Source organism: Rhinatrema bivittatum, chromosome 12 (genome assembly GCF_901001135.1).
Source record: "Rhinatrema bivittatum chromosome 12, aRhiBiv1.1, whole genome shotgun sequence".
In the NCBI taxonomy this organism is placed as follows: domain Eukaryota; kingdom Metazoa; phylum Chordata; class Amphibia; order Gymnophiona; family Rhinatrematidae; genus Rhinatrema; species Rhinatrema bivittatum.
In genome coordinates, this window is record NC_042626.1 from 14397305 (window position 1) to 14416437 (window position 19133).

At 43.2% G+C, this 19133-nt stretch overlaps 1 protein-coding gene across 1 annotated transcript in view; it reads right to left on the bottom strand.

The window, feature by feature from the left end:
• Positions 1–4703, bottom strand: part of SCUBE3 (signal peptide, CUB domain and EGF like domain containing 3) — a 464243-nt gene extending 459540 nt beyond the window's left edge. The window contains exon 1 of the mRNA XM_029573032.1: positions 4399–4703. Coding sequence (XP_029428892.1) covers positions 4399–4483 — 85 coding nt within the window. The 5' untranslated portion in view covers positions 4484–4703. The remainder of the gene's footprint in view (positions 1–4398) is intronic.
• Between the last annotated feature and the right edge of the window lie 14430 nt (positions 4704–19133).

The window sequence follows — 19133 nt, forward strand, 5'->3', positions numbered from 1 at the left end:
GCTGCTGGGGACAAAAGAGTTTAGAGAGAGAAAAAGACTGCTATGCTGGGGATGATCGGGGTGGGAGAGTTTGAGAGAGAGAGAGAGAGAAAGACTGCTGAGTCAGGATGGGGAAAGAGAGAACAAAAAAAATGTATAAAAATGTGATTTTAACCATTTAAAAAAACCTATCTAATTTTGAAGTGACTTCAGATACAGGAAGGTAGGTGTGAGGGGCAATTGGAGAAGAAAAGATTGGTGCAGGCATCCCCCTCTCTCTCCCCTCCCCTGGGTCACCCCCTAACCTGATACCTTTTTTTTTTTTTAATTAGAAAATCACCCTTGGATATAATAGAGATATTCAAAAGATATAAATAATACTAAAGAAGCAAAACTTTCTCCGGTGGAAACAAAGTTCTACAACACAAACTCACTGTAAAAGATTCCAGTGGGGAAAACTAAAGAGCTGTGTCAGAAGATATTTTTTCATAGAAAGAGAGGAAATGCATGGAATAGCCTTCCAAGGAGGCAAAATACTAATGGAAATCAATAAAGCACAAGACAAGTAGTAAGGATCTCTAATTGCGAAGAAGTGTCAGGAACGATGGAGATCTACTGGGGTCTATGACATTGTATCTAAAAGTAATTTTGGCAGATCAGACGTGTCTTATGGTCCTTATATGGCATCATATTCTAAATTTCTATGATTGGCCTACATTGCCTGTGATGTTAAATGCCATCATACATACAGCACAAATGAAGTACCATTCCGTGTGAAGTAATATGTGATACTACAGTACTTACAGGCATGCAGGGTTTGTAAAGCAGCTGCTTCAACTATTTCAATTAAAACATAAAAGTAACATTTTAAATTGATACAAGGTAAGTTTTCTAATTGTATATCAATTTTTTTAAACTGAATACTGGATATGATGGTTGTGTGTGCATATTGGCTTGTTTTAAAATTGCCCAGGTTTATATGCATAAAAGGCTTGTGTGGAACCTAATTTCACACGTACTTCGATGTGCACAAAATGTAGGCATTCCTGGGGAAGGAGGGAGCAATGTTGGGATTTATGCCCATACTTTTGATTTTTTAATAAATTAAGCTGCACAGGTTACATGCTGCAAAAAAACAGGCATAACTTTGTGCAGGTGAGATTGAAAATGATCTGAAATAACATGCACAAAGTTTGAAAATTGGTGTAATTTATGTGCATAGCCACCACTTAAGGTACCTGTGATGTTACAAAATACTACTCCTAAAGCATGAATGAAAAAAAAATATATTTATTGCACATACACTCGTGTTTTATACATGTAAATGGGTTTGAAAATTACTCCCAAATAACTTGGAAATAAACAAGAAACCAGATTGGTTTTAGAAGTGCTTGAACTTGAGCGTTACACTAAAATTGCCAATCATTTACATAACTGGTTTTTAATGCTAATGACCAAGCCACTTTCAGAATACTCAAAGATTTCACAAAAAACAGCAGTACTGCACTTTACTACAATTACTGAATGGACTAAAAAGATATTGCAAGTAAAATAGTTTTAAATCATAATGCAATCTATTGTACATTGGTACTTGAGTCCTTACTGGTACATAAATTCAATATATAATTAAATAGCTGCACAAATAATTAGACTTAGTCTCTCAGTATCTTCAGTTCTAGGTCTGGGGTATGCTGTAACAACTTCACTTCTCAGAAGATGCAAGTTTATTACAATATAATCTGCTATGTCTTTTATGTACATACATTTTTAATTCAGTGTGCCGCACAGCACTCTCTAATGCCACACAATTGAATTAGTTTGGTAAATCATTGTCCCTGCAGAAAACAATTTCTGTCATCTTATACAACATACTGCAGCAACCTCATCACAAAATTAGCTTTATTCATTCTTTAACAAAATGTTTTTCAACCAAGGTTCCATGGAATCCAAAGGTTCTGCATGCATCCCTATAAGGATACCCAGTGGGAGAAGAGTAGGGAGAGAGAGTTCAGTTCCTCAGGATTTCACAATACATTGTAATCGGGTTTCTTAGCCAAATAAAGTTTGAAAAGCCTAGGTTTATAAAATGCATCCATTCTTTCTTCTCAGCTTAAATAGACAACTGATGTCACAGAGATGGCAATTTTCAAATACCTCAAGTACCTGAATGTAATCCGCTTTGAAATGTCTGAAAGGCGGAATATAAATCAAATCAGGTAAATTGACCTGTCTGAACATTGCCCATATTCAGTCCAACTACAAATATGCAGAGGCTTGTGTTCACAGCACATGTATTTTTAGCTGGATTGAGGGGAGGTATTCCCAGAGGTATGTTTAGGGTATGCGTGTTTCATTCCAGCAAAAACGTTTGTCCACAGAAAAAGCAGGTGCAAAGTCCACACCACACATACATTGTGTCCATGGAAAATTTTCAAAGGGAAATTGCCCAGGTAGTTTCCTTTTGAAAATCAGGTAAGAGGTTTGGACCTGCAGACTTTACAGCTAGATGAGATGTTTGAAAATTGCCTCTAAAATTTTCAAGTGACATGAAAAGAAAAGTAGTTACTTATAAGAAAAGAATATATTGTGGAAGCATGGAACAATGGATTATTTAAGTTTTAACCTTTCTTTGTTATACTATAATTTCTTCATAGGAATCAAAAGGATTATTGTCAGTATTTACAAGGCATGCTCATCAGATTTTGTAATCATTTCTAAAAAGCAATCTCTCTTTTAGTAGTCAGAGATGGTAAAAAATTACAGGGTTTTAGAGCATTTCCTTCACTCTTGATAGTTAAAAGTTAGCTTTTGTATGTGGTTTATGAAATTCCTGCTATTTGGCTTTAAAAAATAACTGGCTTTTTAACTATCAAACAAGGCCAACATTTTGAACTAGTCCATCAGACACTGGCTCCTTTCAAAAGATGTTCTTATCTGAGCACCACTTAAACCAAATCTATTCATTTATTTTAGACTAAACTTCCAGCATAATTCAATGTTCTAAATCAGTCTACATAAACTGCAAGTAATGAACGTGTTTATTAAAATTAAAGCAAACCCATAATCCAGTGCTAAGCAGCTTCCAGCCTTAGAGATGGTTTCTCGAGGGACAACTACACAAAATACTGAGGCTTCGCTGACAATTCCTAAAAAGCTTTCAAAGAGGGGAAAATAGGTATCATTTTTGTAGTCTGATAATGCTCAAATTTTACACAAAAACATCAATAGCTATTTCATTTTCTTAAAATCTCAAGCATTAAATACATCAATTATTATTTGGAATCACAATCAAAGTTGAATTTAAGTATTTATCAGAGAAACCCAATCAAAACTCTTGTGTTTTCAAGTTCAACTTTTGCCCTTTGCTCAATCTGACAGATTCTTAATCTTCACTAAACACCACTGCCGTACTCTTTTTGACTGTCTCCCAGTCTTTCTTGTTGTTACCATTCAGTTCTAGAGCTCAGGGTCTTTGAGAAATATGGCTGGATCCTACCATACTCAAGTTCAAATTCTTTCACAGCTATTTTATTCACATAAAAGAGGCTTCATTAAGGATGTCAGACCCATCCCTGCTATCAGCAACAGAACCAATAGGCACAAAACACCCCATTCATTTAGTACAAGTCTTGCCCCCTCAGAATACATTGAGACAAGGTGGAATCTGTTCGCTTTCAGTACTGAAAGGTACTAAATTTTCGTAGTTCATATTTTTGTTTTGTTTACATTTTGTCTTCTATCCCTAATGTTGTTTTGGCCTAGTTTTCATTAAAACTGGGATCAAAAAATTCATAGCACTTTAATGACTAAATAGAGAGGAAATTAGTACACTTCATGCAATTATTTAAGAAAAGGAATAAACTAACAATACAAACTCCTCTAGACCACAGAAAAGATTCACATGGAGGCTTGCTTAAGGCCCCTGACCTTTAAAACCCTCTTTAGTTAGGTTTGATTATTTCCCTGTAGAGTATCATCTGTTATTAAATACACATTAAACAAATAAACAAGGTAAGCCTTGAAATTACTTCCAAATTAGGAACATTATTTAAAAAAAATATAACTATGTAATGTTTCTTCAAAACATTTATAAGTTTATAAGTTTTTTTTCACTCATTGCATGTTTACCCACACAAATATCCCTCATCATGTGTACATATTTATATACATGTAAATGTTTCTTTATGCATATCTATACATATACACAAGCTGCTGAGTTTATTCCTCTAATTCTAAAGGATTTTTCGTGTGTTCTGAAAGATTTATAAGAAACAGATAAAATTCAAACGGCAGAGTTTGTTCATTTGCAGTAGAAATGGCATTACCACAATTGTAAAGTTATAACTTAAACCCAAAATCTAAACGGTTCAGGATACACGCCTTAGTGCAAACAACAAATCAGTACCGGTCTTTTCTTACCTTGGCTGTCTTTACTTCCCAGAGTGTTGCCTGAGTGCAGGAGGATGAAAAGCACGCACAAACCAGAAATTCCTAAATCCCTCATTGTAATGTCCTATGATCAGAGTGCTTTATGTTGTATTTTATATACAATGTTAAAATGCAAGCAGCTTGCGAAGAAAAGAGGCTGAGGACTGCTAGAGAACTGAAATGATGAAAAACTGATTTGAGTTTCAGCTCCTAATGTTGCTGCTGCTCTTTGAGAGCCCGAACAAGCACAGACAGAAAAAAAAAAAAAAAAGAAGTGGACTCGATCGCCCTCTCTGGAGCAAGACCTCGCAGCTGCTCTGACCCTCGTACGAACGCAGCTAATTCCAGTTTTACAAAGCAAAGAGCAGCAGCAAGAGAGAGAGAAGACCGATTCCGGGCTGAGGACCTGAGAAAGGGGAGGAGAAATTCGCATCTACGCAACGCCCTTGATTTTTTTTTTTTTTTGTGATTTTCCTTGTGCTGCCTGATCATTCCCTCTCTTCTGCTTTCCCTAGCTTGCCTGTAGGAATTTACAATCGGCCGCTGGGAGAACGGGACCCGTCACTATGGAAACGGCTTCTCTGGGAGCAGGAGGTCAGGCTGAGACCATGTGCAATCAATGGATCAATGCAAACTCCATGCAACCTCCAGACCAAACAGCACTTTGCACTCACCATTTGCAATTTTTGGGGGGAGGGTTTATAGAAGATTTTTTTTTAAGAGAAAGCATTTAAAATCAGTTTGCAGCTGTACTGATTAAAGAGAAACATCTCTGTGGATTAGCTGAAATTCACCAGTTCTTTAAAAAGCCCTTGTTTTGCAAGTTTTTGAAGTTCAATAATTATGATGCTTTTTTTCTAGTGACCGATGAACAGCAAGCGTAAACTTGCAATACTGTTTTCCACAAAAACAAAAATTGCAAAAATGCACAAAAGTGATTGATGAACAACTTCCATCACAATTATTTATGCACTAATAAAAATCAGAATGAACTCTGCAATTTAAATGCAAGAGGAATGGTTAGAAGGTATTTCCACAACCTAGAAAAAAATCAATATTATAGATTTATTGTAGTATAATCAGTGCTATAGTGGAGATGAACAGATGTTTCAGAGCACAAGGCTTTTTCCATTACAAGGCTCAGGCCAGAAGTAAGACCATCTTGTTACAAAAATGGTTTAAATATACACTATATATTAACTTATGAACCCTAAAAAGCAGCAAACACACAAGAAAGCTCTGTAATACTGTACATTTTTCTTTTCCTTGTGGCTTACAGTTACATTTCCAAATGGTCAAAATAAATTGAGAACAATTTAAAAGCAAGCCCCTACCTTTGGTTTCAAAAGTACTTTATCTTGTTTAAGCTGATCTTCTGCATTTCACCCGAGTCCCTAAAAACACCTATGCTTGAAACAATGTTACCCTTTACCTAACAAGGATTGAAATCTGCATCATAGTATACAAGGACCAAAGAGGTAATCTGTGACTGACTTACTAACATTATTGCTTCAAAGGGTTCAGAACTGCAGAGGAGCAGCTCAAAAAATTTAAAAACTGACATTGGGCTTCTTTTTACCCTGAAACCACAGCAGTAGGGATGAACTTGGGCAGACCATGCCCCTTTCCACATTTTTTTATTTATTTTATTTCGGTTTTTTATATACCAGCATTCGAGACCGCAGTCACATCATGCTGGTTCACATAAAACAAGGAGTGCATAATAAACATAAACTAGAACAGTGGTGCGGAAAAGGCAGTTACATGTAATAGGGTGACTAGAACTTGGCGAAGAAGGAAGAGAAAGGACAGGTTACTAATTAATAATGGCTAACGATAGTAGAGATGGTTAACAATGGTGTAAATGAAGATGAGTGTTGAAGTTGAGGTGTTAAATCAATTGGAGTCCGGGAATGCTTGTTTGAACATGAACCTTCAAGCCATGAACCTTCAAGCCATGAACAGGACCCACCCTCACAGGATCTCCCTTTAGCAAACCAAGGCTCACACTGCAGCAACCAAGGGTAGTAAATCCAGGAGGATTAGGGGAGTAGCTTAGTGGTTAGCACAGTGAGCTACAAATCAGCAAACCCAAAGTTCAAATCCCAGTGCTACTCCTTGTGACTGTGGGTAAGTTACTTTACTTTCTATTGCTTCAGGTACAAATTTAGGCCTAGATTTACTAAGCTGTGATATTGTGGCACTATTGCACAATATTCCTGAGGATTTCCTCTCCCTATGGAAATATGCTGCTTTGCATGTATAAAATTGCCTAATGCATGCAAAGCAATATATGCATAAGAAATTCTATATTAATTAAACAACATGGCTGCCTTAGAAACTGTCAGCCCTGCTTTTTAGCACAATTGAGGAAGGTGTATGTATTTTCCTGGGGAGCATCTGGATGCAAACGTGGGTCCCTGATCAGTGGTGTACTGGGGGAGGGCAAGGCTGCTGGGCACCAGGCTGCCGGGGGATCACATTCCAACCATAGAAGAGGGAGCCAGAGGTGTGTGTGTGTGTATGTGTGTGCTTGATAGAGAGGGAGCCATCATTTGTGTGTGTGTGTTTGATAGAGAAGGAGTCAGCATTTGTGTGTAAGGGCTTTTGAGAGAGAGGGAGGTAGTGTGTGTATGCCTGAGAGAGGAGACTAGCATGTGTGTGCCTGAGCACCAGAATGTGTGTGTGTACCTGAGAAGGGGACAGCGTGCACGCATGTGTGTGTGCATGCCTGAGAAGGAACAAACATAGTGTGCGAGTGTGTGTGTGTGTGACTGAGAGGGAGCAGCATGTGTGTGTGCCTGAGAGAGAGAGAGGTGGTGTGTATGTGTGTCTGTGAGAGAGGGAGCCCGTGTCTGTGTGCCTGAGGGAGCCAATGTGTGTGTGGGTGTGTGTGTGTGTGTGTGTGTGTGCATCTGACAGAGAGCCAGATTATGTGTGTGTACCTGAGAGGAGTCAGCGCGCTTGTGTGTATATGTGTGTGCCTGAGAAAGAGAGAGCCAGAGTATGTGTGTATGTGCCTGAGAGAAAGGGAGCCAGCATGTGTGTGTGAGTTCTGAAGAGCATTTGTTTGTGTCTGTGTGAGCATGAGGATAAACATGTGTATATGAGAATGGAGAAAGTTTGTGCACATCCCTTCCTCTCCCACAAATTCACTACAATCTCAGGGTGACCAGAAGTCAAAAGTTTCCAGATATGGCGAGTGGGTGATTTTCTTTTATTGATTTTAATTAATTGTGTGTTATTTGATGTGTATGCTGTTTTGAAATACTTTATTGATGTTTGGTAAATTAAAAAATATATATGTTTTGAATTACTGGATGTTATTCTGTTTATCAGGTATTTTGAAATAATTCTTTTTGGTAATATGGTTTTATTATTATAATTGATTGATTGATTATTATAATTAATTGATTGATTTTATTGTTCGATGTTTTCTGAGGAATGGTGATATTTCTGTTTTTCCATTGGTACACTACATACAGAGTCTGACTTGTTGCAGTTTCCAGTTCAATCTTTGTCTGCACTTTTCCATTTATACTTTATAGTCAAGTTATTCTATATTTGGCAAGTGTCTGTCTGTGTTTTGCATGTGTGATTGAGGTTAAGTATTCTGCTAACATGTTATTTCTAAGCAGGGACCTATAGCAGTTTGGCTTGTTCTGCTTTCCTAATAGGAGATTATCTGACTCTGCAATTTATCCTTTGCAATTAATACAAAATTCAGCTGCTCAGATTCTCTCAGGCATTTCCCGCAGAGATCATATCACCCCAGTCTTGTTCTCCCTTCATTGGCTTCCTATTAAATACAGAGTACACTACAAAATACTGACAATTATTCATACACTTGTCTATAATGCTTCATCAACATGGCTCTGCTCCACTCTCCATATATATAAACCATCTAGACCATTAAGATCCTTATCAAAAAACTTTTTAGACATACCCACAGTTAAACTTGCTAGATTAGAAATAACTCGTAAAAGAGCTTTTTCGGTAGTGGATCCCATCTTGTGGAACTCATTGCCTGACTCTTTACACCTCATACCTTCAACACAACAATTTAAGAAAACGTTAAAAACTTATTTGTTTCAGATAGCATTCAGTTCTATGATCAGTACTCAACCATAAATCACTCCTTTTTCATCATTCCCCCTGATTATTTAATTTTCTCCCCGTAACTATATTTTCCAAAGTCCATATCTTGAAGGCACTATGTTCGTTTTCAGAATTTTTGTGTTTTAAAGTTATGTTTTATAATGTTTTTTAGTTATGTTTGTTTTAAATTCAGATTATGTATGTTTTACCTTTTTGTACCGTTTTGATTAATTCCAAATTGTAAAAGCGGTATACAAACATTTTTAAATAAATAAATTTGATGTTTTAGGGCCTGGTGTAATGTTTGCAGGGTCACCTTTACATAGGGTTGTAGCTGTTTGAGTGCTGGCACACAGGAGGACAATACCACAACCCGCTGGCAGCCAAGGGTGGGAAGGTGGATTCACCAGTCTATACTAAAAAAAAAGGAAATTATCAGGTAAGTAATACTTTCTCATTTCTTAGCATTTAGACCAGTGGATCCAGAACTGGGATGTACCAAAGCTACTCCCGAACAGGCAGGAGGCTGCCCGCAATCCAGTCAAAACCGAACATGCGAAGGCTGCGTCCTATCCAGATGATAATACTTGGAAAAGGTGTGTAAGGAGGACCACGTCGCAGCTCGGCAAATGTCGATGGGAGACATCAATCTAACCTCCACCCATGACACTGCCTGAGCCCTAGTGGAATGAGCCCTAACCCGACTAGGCAACGGCTGCTCAGCATTCACATACATGGCCGTGACTACCTCCTTAATCCAGCGGGCTATTGTAGCCCACAAAGCCAGCTCACCCTGTTTAATCCCACAGTGGAGAAAAAAACAAGTGATCCATCTTCCTGAGAGGTTTATAAACTTCCAAATACCTCAAGATATGCGTCTTGACATTCAAGGGCCATAACAGGCGATATTCCTCCGCATCTCTTTCCCTGTCCAGAGATGGAAGGGAAATGGACTGATTCAAGTGAAAATCCGAAACCACTTTTAGCAAAAATGAAGGAACAGGATGCAGCTGTATCAGCTCCGGAGTCACTCGAAGGAAAGGCTCCCGGCAAAACAAGGCCTGCAGTTCGGATACTCTATGTGCTGAACAAATTGCCACAAGAAACACCATTTTCAAAGTCAGTAATTGCAAAGAGTGAACCTGTATTGGTCGAAAAGTAGGGCCCGCTAAAAAATCCAAAACCAGATTAAGACTCCACAAAGGCACCGGTAACCACAAGGGAGCACGAACATGCTTCACTCCTTTCATGAAACGTGGAACCTTTGCAATGCAAGAAGACGCCAGCAGGTCCAGAAACGGAAGGCCCCAGAGATCCACTTTCAGCTGAAATACCTCATTTGACAATTCCCATTCTCCTGAATATGGACTTTGTCTGTTGAGAAAGTCTGCTCTTACATTGTCTTTTCCTGCAATGTGTGAGGCTGAGTTCTACCCATTCCATAAGTTGGGCTATTTCCTGTGACACTTGCTGGCTCTTGGTTCCTCCCTGCCAATTGATGTAAGCCACTGTCATTGCACTGTTCGACATTATTCGGACTGCTCAACCCTGTAAACGATCACTGAACCGCAAGCATGCCAACCAGATGGCATGGGCTTCCAGCCAATTGATACGCCAGAGAGACTCTTCTGGACTACCTTGCGCTGTCAGCTCCTGACAGTGAGCTCCCGAACCCTGAAGACTCGCATAGGTCGGGTGTACTAGCCAGTCCGGTGATTTTAGGGAAACCCCCTTTCTCAGGTGACCCGTTTCTAACCATCATGCAGGTGCGTGCAGACTTCAATCGGTAGGTGAAGCCGAATCAAACAGTCCTGAGACTGTGGGCTCTGAGACAGCATTGAGCACTGAAGAGGACGAATATGCACCCTCGCCCATGGCACTACTTCCAGGGTCACTACCATCAATCCAAGCACCTGTAGATAAGACCACACTGTCAGAAGTATTGTATTCATCAATAGATGCACCTATCCCATCAGCTTCTGAATACGATCCTCTGGCAGGAACAACCTGCCCTGCTTCATGTCGAACCAAACCCCGAGATATTCTAGCGATTGAGATGACTGAAGACTGCTCTTGGCCAACATCACTACCCAACCTAGCTCCTGTAACAGGAAATCACCTCTGCATACCTGGAGGAGTAAAAAATCCGTGCTGTAAAAAATGAGGCGTCCAAATTGTAGGTATACAACCCTGTGCCTCTATGAGCACCCAAAAACTGAGTTCCCACAAGTCTGCTCAGATTGTGCGCGTAGGTAAGGACGTGTGTATAAACACTGATAGATGCCCCTAGCACTGGAGCCCAACCAGGTGCCCAACTAAGTGTCCAACTAGGCACCCAACTAAGGGGTAGATTTTATAATGCGCGCGCATGTTATAAAATCCGTGGACTGGGCATTCATGCACATGCAAGGGAGGGGTGGATTTTTGCAATTTCCGTGCGGTGACACATTCTGGCCTTCCCCTGTTCCCGCCCAGTCTGCTCCAATTAAGAAGCGGACTGGGAGAGAACTTCCCTACCACCCTACCTATACTCCCTCCCTCTTCCCCTCTCCTCCCCAGCCCCTAAACCTTTCTTTATCTTTCCTTTTTTTTTTTTGGTTGTATAACTTACTTCAGGGCCCGACCTGAAATAAGCTGCGTGCACCAGTCGGCTGCTGGCACACAAGTCTTCAGGACACCATTCAATGGCGCTGTCCCAGCTCGCCCCTTCAAGGAGGTCTGGCATTTGTGCGCATACCGGGCTTTACATGTGTGGCTGGGCCCCTTCAAAAATTTGCTCGTTGCACACAAGGCCCAGCCACGCGCATAAAGCCTGGATTTTATGTGTGCAAGTCTTTTAAAATCCGGGTATAAGCACACAAACTGGACACACAACTGGACACCCTCACATGAACTGATGGTCCTCCAGAGGTGGGAATGGACGTCGGATCGGCATGCCGAGCATGGAGACCAAAGGGGAGAGGAATCCCTACAAAAAAGCCCTTCTCTGTTCTTTATTTTTTAGTATTCATTACCTGAGCTCAGCCCATCCTGGCTGAGTACAGAGTTGGTCTCTGGCTGCGGGTAGAGAGGGCATATTATCAGAGAATACGTTGCAGCAGGAATGTTACTGTTAAGCTCCACTCCTCCAGAAAGGAGGAGTTAGCAATCTGTTAGTGCTCAGCTCCCCCAGAGGGGCGGAGTTAGCAATCTGTTATGCTCTACTGCTCAAGATGGGAGGAGTTAGCAATCAGTTATGGCTCAGCTCCTCAAGAGGGGAGGAGATAGCAACCTGTTATGGATCTGATGCCTGATGGACAGAGACATCAGATAGGAGTTAGTGCTCTGTTACGGTTCTTGCTAGGGAGTTAGCAATCTGTTAGGAATCTGCCAAGGAGTTAGCAATCTGCTAGCGCTCACCCCACCAGGAGGACGGAGTGAGCGATCTGGAATTGATCAGCTTCCGCAGAGAGAGGAGTAATGGTCTGATGTGGGTTGGCTCCCACAGAGTGGCAGATGATGATACCGTCTATTAGTGAAAGGAGTAACACTTAGAAGAAATAGTGAATCCCTGGGCCGATGACAGCGCCCTCAAGTGGAGATCCTGAGAGGGACCACCGGCTAGGCTGGAGTATTGAGACAAACACAGATAGTTCTTTATTAGACTGGAAGTAGAATCACCAGAGGTGACAGTAGTGAGTTTATGTGCCCGGCAGGGCTGAAGTCCCTCTGATACTGGAACTACGATCTCTGAGTTGCTGAGCTGTAAGGAGAGACTATAGGTAGTGAGTAGACAGGGTATGCTAGGCATAACCAGTGGTAGATGATACACTCACAATTGTAGATATCTGTAAAGTCTTCTTATGCAACAGAGAGTCTTCAGTATTCAGGAACCGGAGCCGCAGGCGAGTACTGGTTCCTATAGGCAGTCTGAAATATTACTTCACAATAACTGTGTATGGGATGGCTTCTGGAATAGAAGAGAGGCTAGGAGAGGTTTAGGAACATATGCCTTTGTGGAGCGAGTACCGGTTCCTATCTGTTAAACTGTAATAGTAATCCATAAGATATAGGTATGCGATATCTTCTGAGGAAGAAGAGAGATTGAGAAAGGTATTTGGAACATAGGCCCTCATGGAGCGAATACCGGTTCCTACCTGCATTCTGCAATGGTAACTCACAATCTCCGTACCTGTGATAACGTCTTGACTGAAGGGAATCTTAGAGATTAGGAACATGGGCCCTCGTGGAGCAAGTACCGGTTCCTGTCAGTAATAGGACTAACTGTGTTCACATCTGGGATCGCCTCCAGGCATAGGAGTCTTCTGAGTCTTCGGGACATAGGCCCTCGAGGAGCGAGTACTGGATCCCGTTCAGCAGTATGAAATCAAGAAGAGAGACCGGAGCCCCCGAGGAGCGGGTACTCCTGGTAAGTTTGAAAAGGCCGAGCAGTGGAGAAAGGTTTCCCCTTAGCTGACTCAGATCGATGTTGCAAGTAGCGTGGACTGCCGAAGCAAGTCCCGTTGGAGTTCCTTGCTAACTCGTTTGAGGTTAGCAAACAAAGACCTTTTAAATGGAAAACGGATGACGTCACTACGGGGGGATGACCCCGAGGTTCGTGCCCTTGCTGGTACAAAGTCTGGAGCGCGCGCCCTTACGTCATCAGGAACATGGCAGATCCATAGCATCAAGCCAGCTCGGGGATTCCGGGACGAGGAGGCAGGGAGAAGCCGTGGCTGCAACTGTCCGTCAGAGCCGAAGGGAGTCACCACAAAGGTAGAGAGGGTAGAGCGAGGATGAGAATAGGCACGAATGCAACAGTTACACAGACACAAAAATGTTATGAAAATGTCTAAAAGCTGCATTTCTTGTCTCTAACATTTATTTTACTTTTTCTTTACCTAGCCAATTCTATTTTGGAGTAAGGCTGCCATATTTCAGTCTCTCTTTCTGACCAGATCATCTGTTGTCCCCAATTTCTATCCCTGTGCCCTTTTATTTTTCAGTCAATGGGAACTCAAATCATGAAATACAAGAGGGACTTGTCACAAATTGAGAGAAGATAAATCATAACAAAAACATCTCTGCACAAGAATCACCAAAGATTAGTTAAAGAAGGATGTCAGCAAGCCAGGATAATTTATTATCGTACACTCCCCAAAGCATATATCGCTGAAAAGGCAAAGGTAGATACCCGGACATCTCTATCATTCATCCCACACGGGACCGCCCGAGTGGAAGAACATAGCCAGATAAGTTTGTTTTTAATATTCTCCCTAATGAAGGACAGTGCTGAAACATCCGCTGTTGTTGGGGTTATTGTGAGTTCACACTGTTCAGGTTGTTTCATAGATTTGTTTGCCTGCATCACTGGATTTATTGTGACGATTGTCTTTTAGAGTGCATACAAAAAAACAAAAAAAGTTTGTCTTTACTAGTTGACTGTGTGTGGGACAAATGATAGAGAAGACCGGATGTCTACCTACGCCTTTTCAGCAATATATGCTTTGGGGAGTGTACAACAATAAATTCTCCAGGCTTGCTGACATCCTTCTTTAACTAGTCATTGGTGATTCTTGTGTAGAGATTTTTTTGTTATGATTTATCTCACCAAATTATTAGTTTAATTTTCTGAAATTTTTTGGACTTTCTTTTCATCATTAGAATATGTAAAGACAGTGGCTCACAAGACACCTAGATGTGATGCGCAGAGATAGTAACTAGCTCCCTGGCTAAATTGGACGCTTATGTAGATAGGTGGATCCTTGGGCCGATGGCAGATGACTGTGCCCCCAGGAGGATATCCTGAGAGGGACCACCGGCTAGGCTTGGATATGGAGACAGACACAGATAATTCTTTTATTAGACAGGTTACTAGAACCACCAGAGGTGGCAGTAGTGAGGTGATATGCCCGGCAGGGCTGAAGTCCCTCAGGTACTGGAATAGCGATCCCAGGGTTGCTGAGCTGTAGAGAAACTACAGATAGTGAATAGACAGGGTATGCTGTGTTCATAGCCAGAACTGGATGACAAAACTCACATAAGGTTTTTAAGGAAGCTCAGTAGCTGGAAAGGGTTAGGCCCTCGAGGAGCGAGTACCTGGTTCCAGGGAAAGCTCTGAGAGAGCGATGGTAACTCTCAAATGTCTGTATCTGCGATAGCTTCCAGGCAGTAAGAATCTTCAGAGTGTTCAGGAGCATGGGCCCTCGAGGAGCGAGTACCGGTTCCTATCTGCAATCTGAAATAAAGAAAAGAGAGCGAGGCCCCAAGGAGCGGGTACCCCTGGTAAGTCCGAGGAGGCAGAGTAGCTTGGGTGTAAAGCCAAAGCAATCCCCTGCTAACTTGATTCGTTAGCGAATACTGAGACCTTTTATATTGGAAGCGGATGACGTCATCCCAGGGGAATGCCCCCGAGGTTCGCGCCCTTGCTGGTACATCAATCAGAGTGCCACGCGTGCCCTACGTCATCAGGCAACATGGCAGATCCGCAGCGTCGTGCCGGTCCGGGGACGCCGGAGGGAGACGGCAAGAAGATGCCACGGCAGCTAACCATCCATCAGACCCGGAGGGAGTCGCCACAGAGGTAAAGAGAGTGGAGTGAGGGCGTCAAGCAGCGACGGACGCAACAAGTGTATTTGGATTTTCAGAAGGCGTTTGACAAAGTCCCTCATGAGAGGCTTCTAAGAAAACTAAAAAGTCATGGGATAGGCATAGGAGGCGATGTCCTTTCCTGAATTACAAAATGGTTAAAAGACAGGAAAGAGAAAGTAGGATTAATGGTCAATTTTCTCAGTGGAAAAGGATCAACAGTGGAGTGCCTCTTGGATCTGTGCTTGGACTGGTACTTTTCAATATATTTATAAATGATGTGCAAAGGAATACAACGAGTGAGGTAATCAAATTTGCAGATGATACAAAATTATTCAGAGTAGTTAAATCACAAGCGGATTCTGATAAATGTATTTATTTATTTATTTAATTTAAGTATTTTTATATACCGGGGTACGTTTGGAACATTACCTCGGTTTACATATAACATAACGCAGCTACAGGCTTTACAGAGAACACAGTGGTTAACAGCAAACGGCAAACCATGTAATCATAGTGTGAAATTCACGCGGGGAGGAAGGAAACATGTCGAAGCAACGGGCTTTACAATAAACAAGGAGAAACAGCAAACAGATTAACTATGCTCGAATAGCATGTATTTCAGGAGGGGGAGGACGAAAATAGTAATTTAAATTTAGTGTTATACATTCGTACAAGGGGGAGCTATGAAATGAGAGAGATGTATACAGGTGGAGAACCTTATAGGAGGGGTTAGATAAAATTGCAGAAGGACCTTGCGAGACTGGAAGATTGGACATCCAAATAGCAGATGAACTTTAATGTGGACAAGTGCGTTGCATATAGGGAAAAATAACCCATGATGTAGTTACACTAGGGCTTCCCAAACCTGTCCTAGGGACCCCACAGTCAGTCGAGTTTTCAGGATATCCACAATGAATATGCATGAGATAAATTTGCATATCATGGAGATTCAGCACATGCACATTTAACTCATGCATATTCATTGTGGATATCCTGAAAACCCGACTGGTTGTGGGGTCCCCAAAACAGGTTTGGGAAGCTCTAAGTTACACAATGTTAGGTTCCATATTAGGAGCTACCACCCAGGAAAAAGATCTAGGCATCATAGTGGATAATACATTGAAATCATCGTCTCAGTGTGCTGCAGCAGTCAAAAAAGCAAACAGAAAGGAATTATTAGGAAGGGAATGGTGACTAAAACGGAAAATGTCATAATGCCTCTGTATCGCTCCATGGTGAGACCGCACCTTGAATACTGGGCCAGATAGTCGTACCTATGCGCGAGCGTAGATTTGTGCATGCAACCTGGCACACAGAAATCTACGCCCGATTTTATAATATGCGCGCGCATGTTTATTTATTTATTTATTTATTTATTTATCATTTATATTTTTACAAGCCGTTAAGCCCGTTAAAACGGGCTACATTCACATTTTTTTTGGATCATTTCCTTCCCCCTCATTCTCCCTCCCACCTCCCCCACTCTCTCCCCTCAGTCACTCCTCTCTCTCCCCCCCCCCCTCCTCCCCCCTCAGTCACTCCCCCCCTCAGTCACTCCCCCCTCCTCCCTCCCTCCCTCAGTCACTCCCATCTCCCCCTCCCTCAGTCACTCCCCCCTCCTCCCTCCCTCAGTCATTCCTATCTCCCCCTCCCCCAGTCACTCCCCCCAGTCACTCCCCCCTCCTCCCTCCCTCAGTCACTCCTATCTCCCCCTGCCCCAGTCACTCCCCTCAGTCACTCCCCCCTCCTCCCTCCCTCAGTCACTCCTATCTCTCCCTCCCCCCAGTCACTCCCCCTCCCCTCTCCCCCCTCCCCTCAGTCACTCCCCCCTCCCCCAGTCACTCCCCTCAGTCACTCCCCCCTCCCCCAGTCACTCCCCTCAGTCACTCCCCCCTCCCCCAGTCACTCCCCTCAGTCACTCCTCCCTCCCCCCTCCCCTGAGTCACTCCTCCCTCCCCTCAGTCTATCTCCGAAGACCCAGAGCGGCGGCGGCCTGAAGACGCGGAGCGGCGGCGGCATGCGCGCGAGGGAGGGACAGACTTCCTTCCGTCCGTCCGTCTGTCCCTCCCTCGCGCGCATGCCGCCGCCACTCCGGGTCTTCGGGCCACCGCGGCCGCCGCTCCGGGTCTTCGGGCCACCGCGGCCGCCGCTCCTGCCCGGGTCTTCGGGCCGGGGCCGCTGCCGCTGCTCTTTGGGCCGCCGCTGCCGCTCCCGCCGCTCCGGGTCTTCGGGCCGCCGCCGCCGCCGCTCCGGGTCTTCGGGCCGCCGCCGCCGCCGCTCCGGGTCTTCGGGCCGCCGCTCCGGGTCTTCGGGCCGCCGCTCCTGCCGCTCCGGGTCTTCGGGCCGGTGCCGCCGCCGCTCCGGGTCTTCGGGCCGGTGCTGCCGCCGCCGCTCCGGGTCTTCAGGCCGCCGCTGCCGCCGCTCCTACAGCACCATTTTTATTTTCAAGAGGCACACTGTGACCGATGTGCTCGCATGCGCGGTAGAGCTGCTCTCTACTGCGCATTTGCGGCACGTCGGTCAAGCTTCGTTTATTAGGTAGGATTGATTTTTCAGAAAATTTTCTGAAAAATGTATTTATTTAAGAGTTTTTATATACCGTCATTAAGTTATTCACCATCACAACGGTTTACAATAGGGCACCAGTAAAAAATATGGGTCGTACATTACATAGGTGGTGCCAATAGTATTCGGTAACAATAAGGCTTTTATTAGGGGGATTAAGTGTTTCATAGCAATATGTCCTGAAGGTTGCCTACAGTTAAAAAAATGTTGAAATAATTCAGTAAGCATGTTATAAAATCCGGGGTCTGGGGGTGCACACTTGTGCATCTTGCGCGCGCCGAGCTCTAGGGGAGCCCTGAAGGCTTTCCCCGTTCCCTCCGAGGCCGCTCCGAAATCGGAATGGCCTCGGAGGGAACTTTCCTTCCGCCCCCCCCCCCCTCCGCCTTCCCCTATCTAACCCGTCCCCAGCCCTACCTAAATCCTCCCCCCTACCTTTATTTTTTTATTTAAACCTGCCTCTGGGCACGCCCACTCCCTGTCCATTTTTTCAAGCCCCAGGACTTACACGCGTCCCGGGACTTGCGTGCGTCGCCGGGCCTATGCAAAATAGGCTCAGCGCACGCAGGAGTGGGTTTTTGGGGTTACGCGTGTAACTCTTTTAAAATCCGCCCCACTGTGTACAGTTCTGGTCACTGCATCTCAAAAAAGATACAGTTGCACTGGAGAAGGTAGAGAGAAGGGCGATCAAAATGATAAAGGGGGTGGAACAGCTCCCCTATGAGGAAAGGCTGAAGAGGTTAGGGCTGTTTAGCTTGGAGGTTTAGAACGGGTAGATGTGAATCGGTTATTTACTCTTTATAGAAGGACTAGAGGGCACTCCATGAAGTTAGCAAGTAGCTCATTTAAACTAATCGGAGATAATGCTTTTTCACTCAACGCACAATTAAGCTCTGGAATTTGTTGCCAGAGGATGTATTTGGTGCAGTTAGTGAAAAGGGTTTAAAAAAAGATTTGGATAAATTCTTGGAGGAGAAGTCCATTAACTGCTATTAAGTTGATTTAGAAAATACACTGCTATTACTAGCACCAGTAGCATGGAATAGACTTAGTTTTTGGGTACTTGCCAGGTTCTTATGGCCTGGATTGGCCACTGTTGGAAACAGGATGCTGGGCTTGATGGACCCTTGATCTGACCCAGTATGGCAATTTCTTCGGTTCTTATGAACCACATCCACCCTTTTCCAGTCCTCCGGAACTACTCCAGATTCTAAAGGAAACATTAAAAAGGTCAGTCAGCAGTCCTGCCAGAACTTTTCCCAGCTATCTTAATACCCTTGGATGTATCCCATGAAGCCGCATTGCTTTATCTACTTTTTTAGTTAGCTCCTCATGAACACACTTTTCTAGAAATCAATTATCTCACTTCCAATCTAAAATTAGAATACAATGTACAACTTTTCAATTTTCTAACAATGGGTTTTCAGGTAATATATCTGTCTTACCACAAATAGTGTACAGCACCCACCCACATCTCTCGTTCAGAAATGCACAAT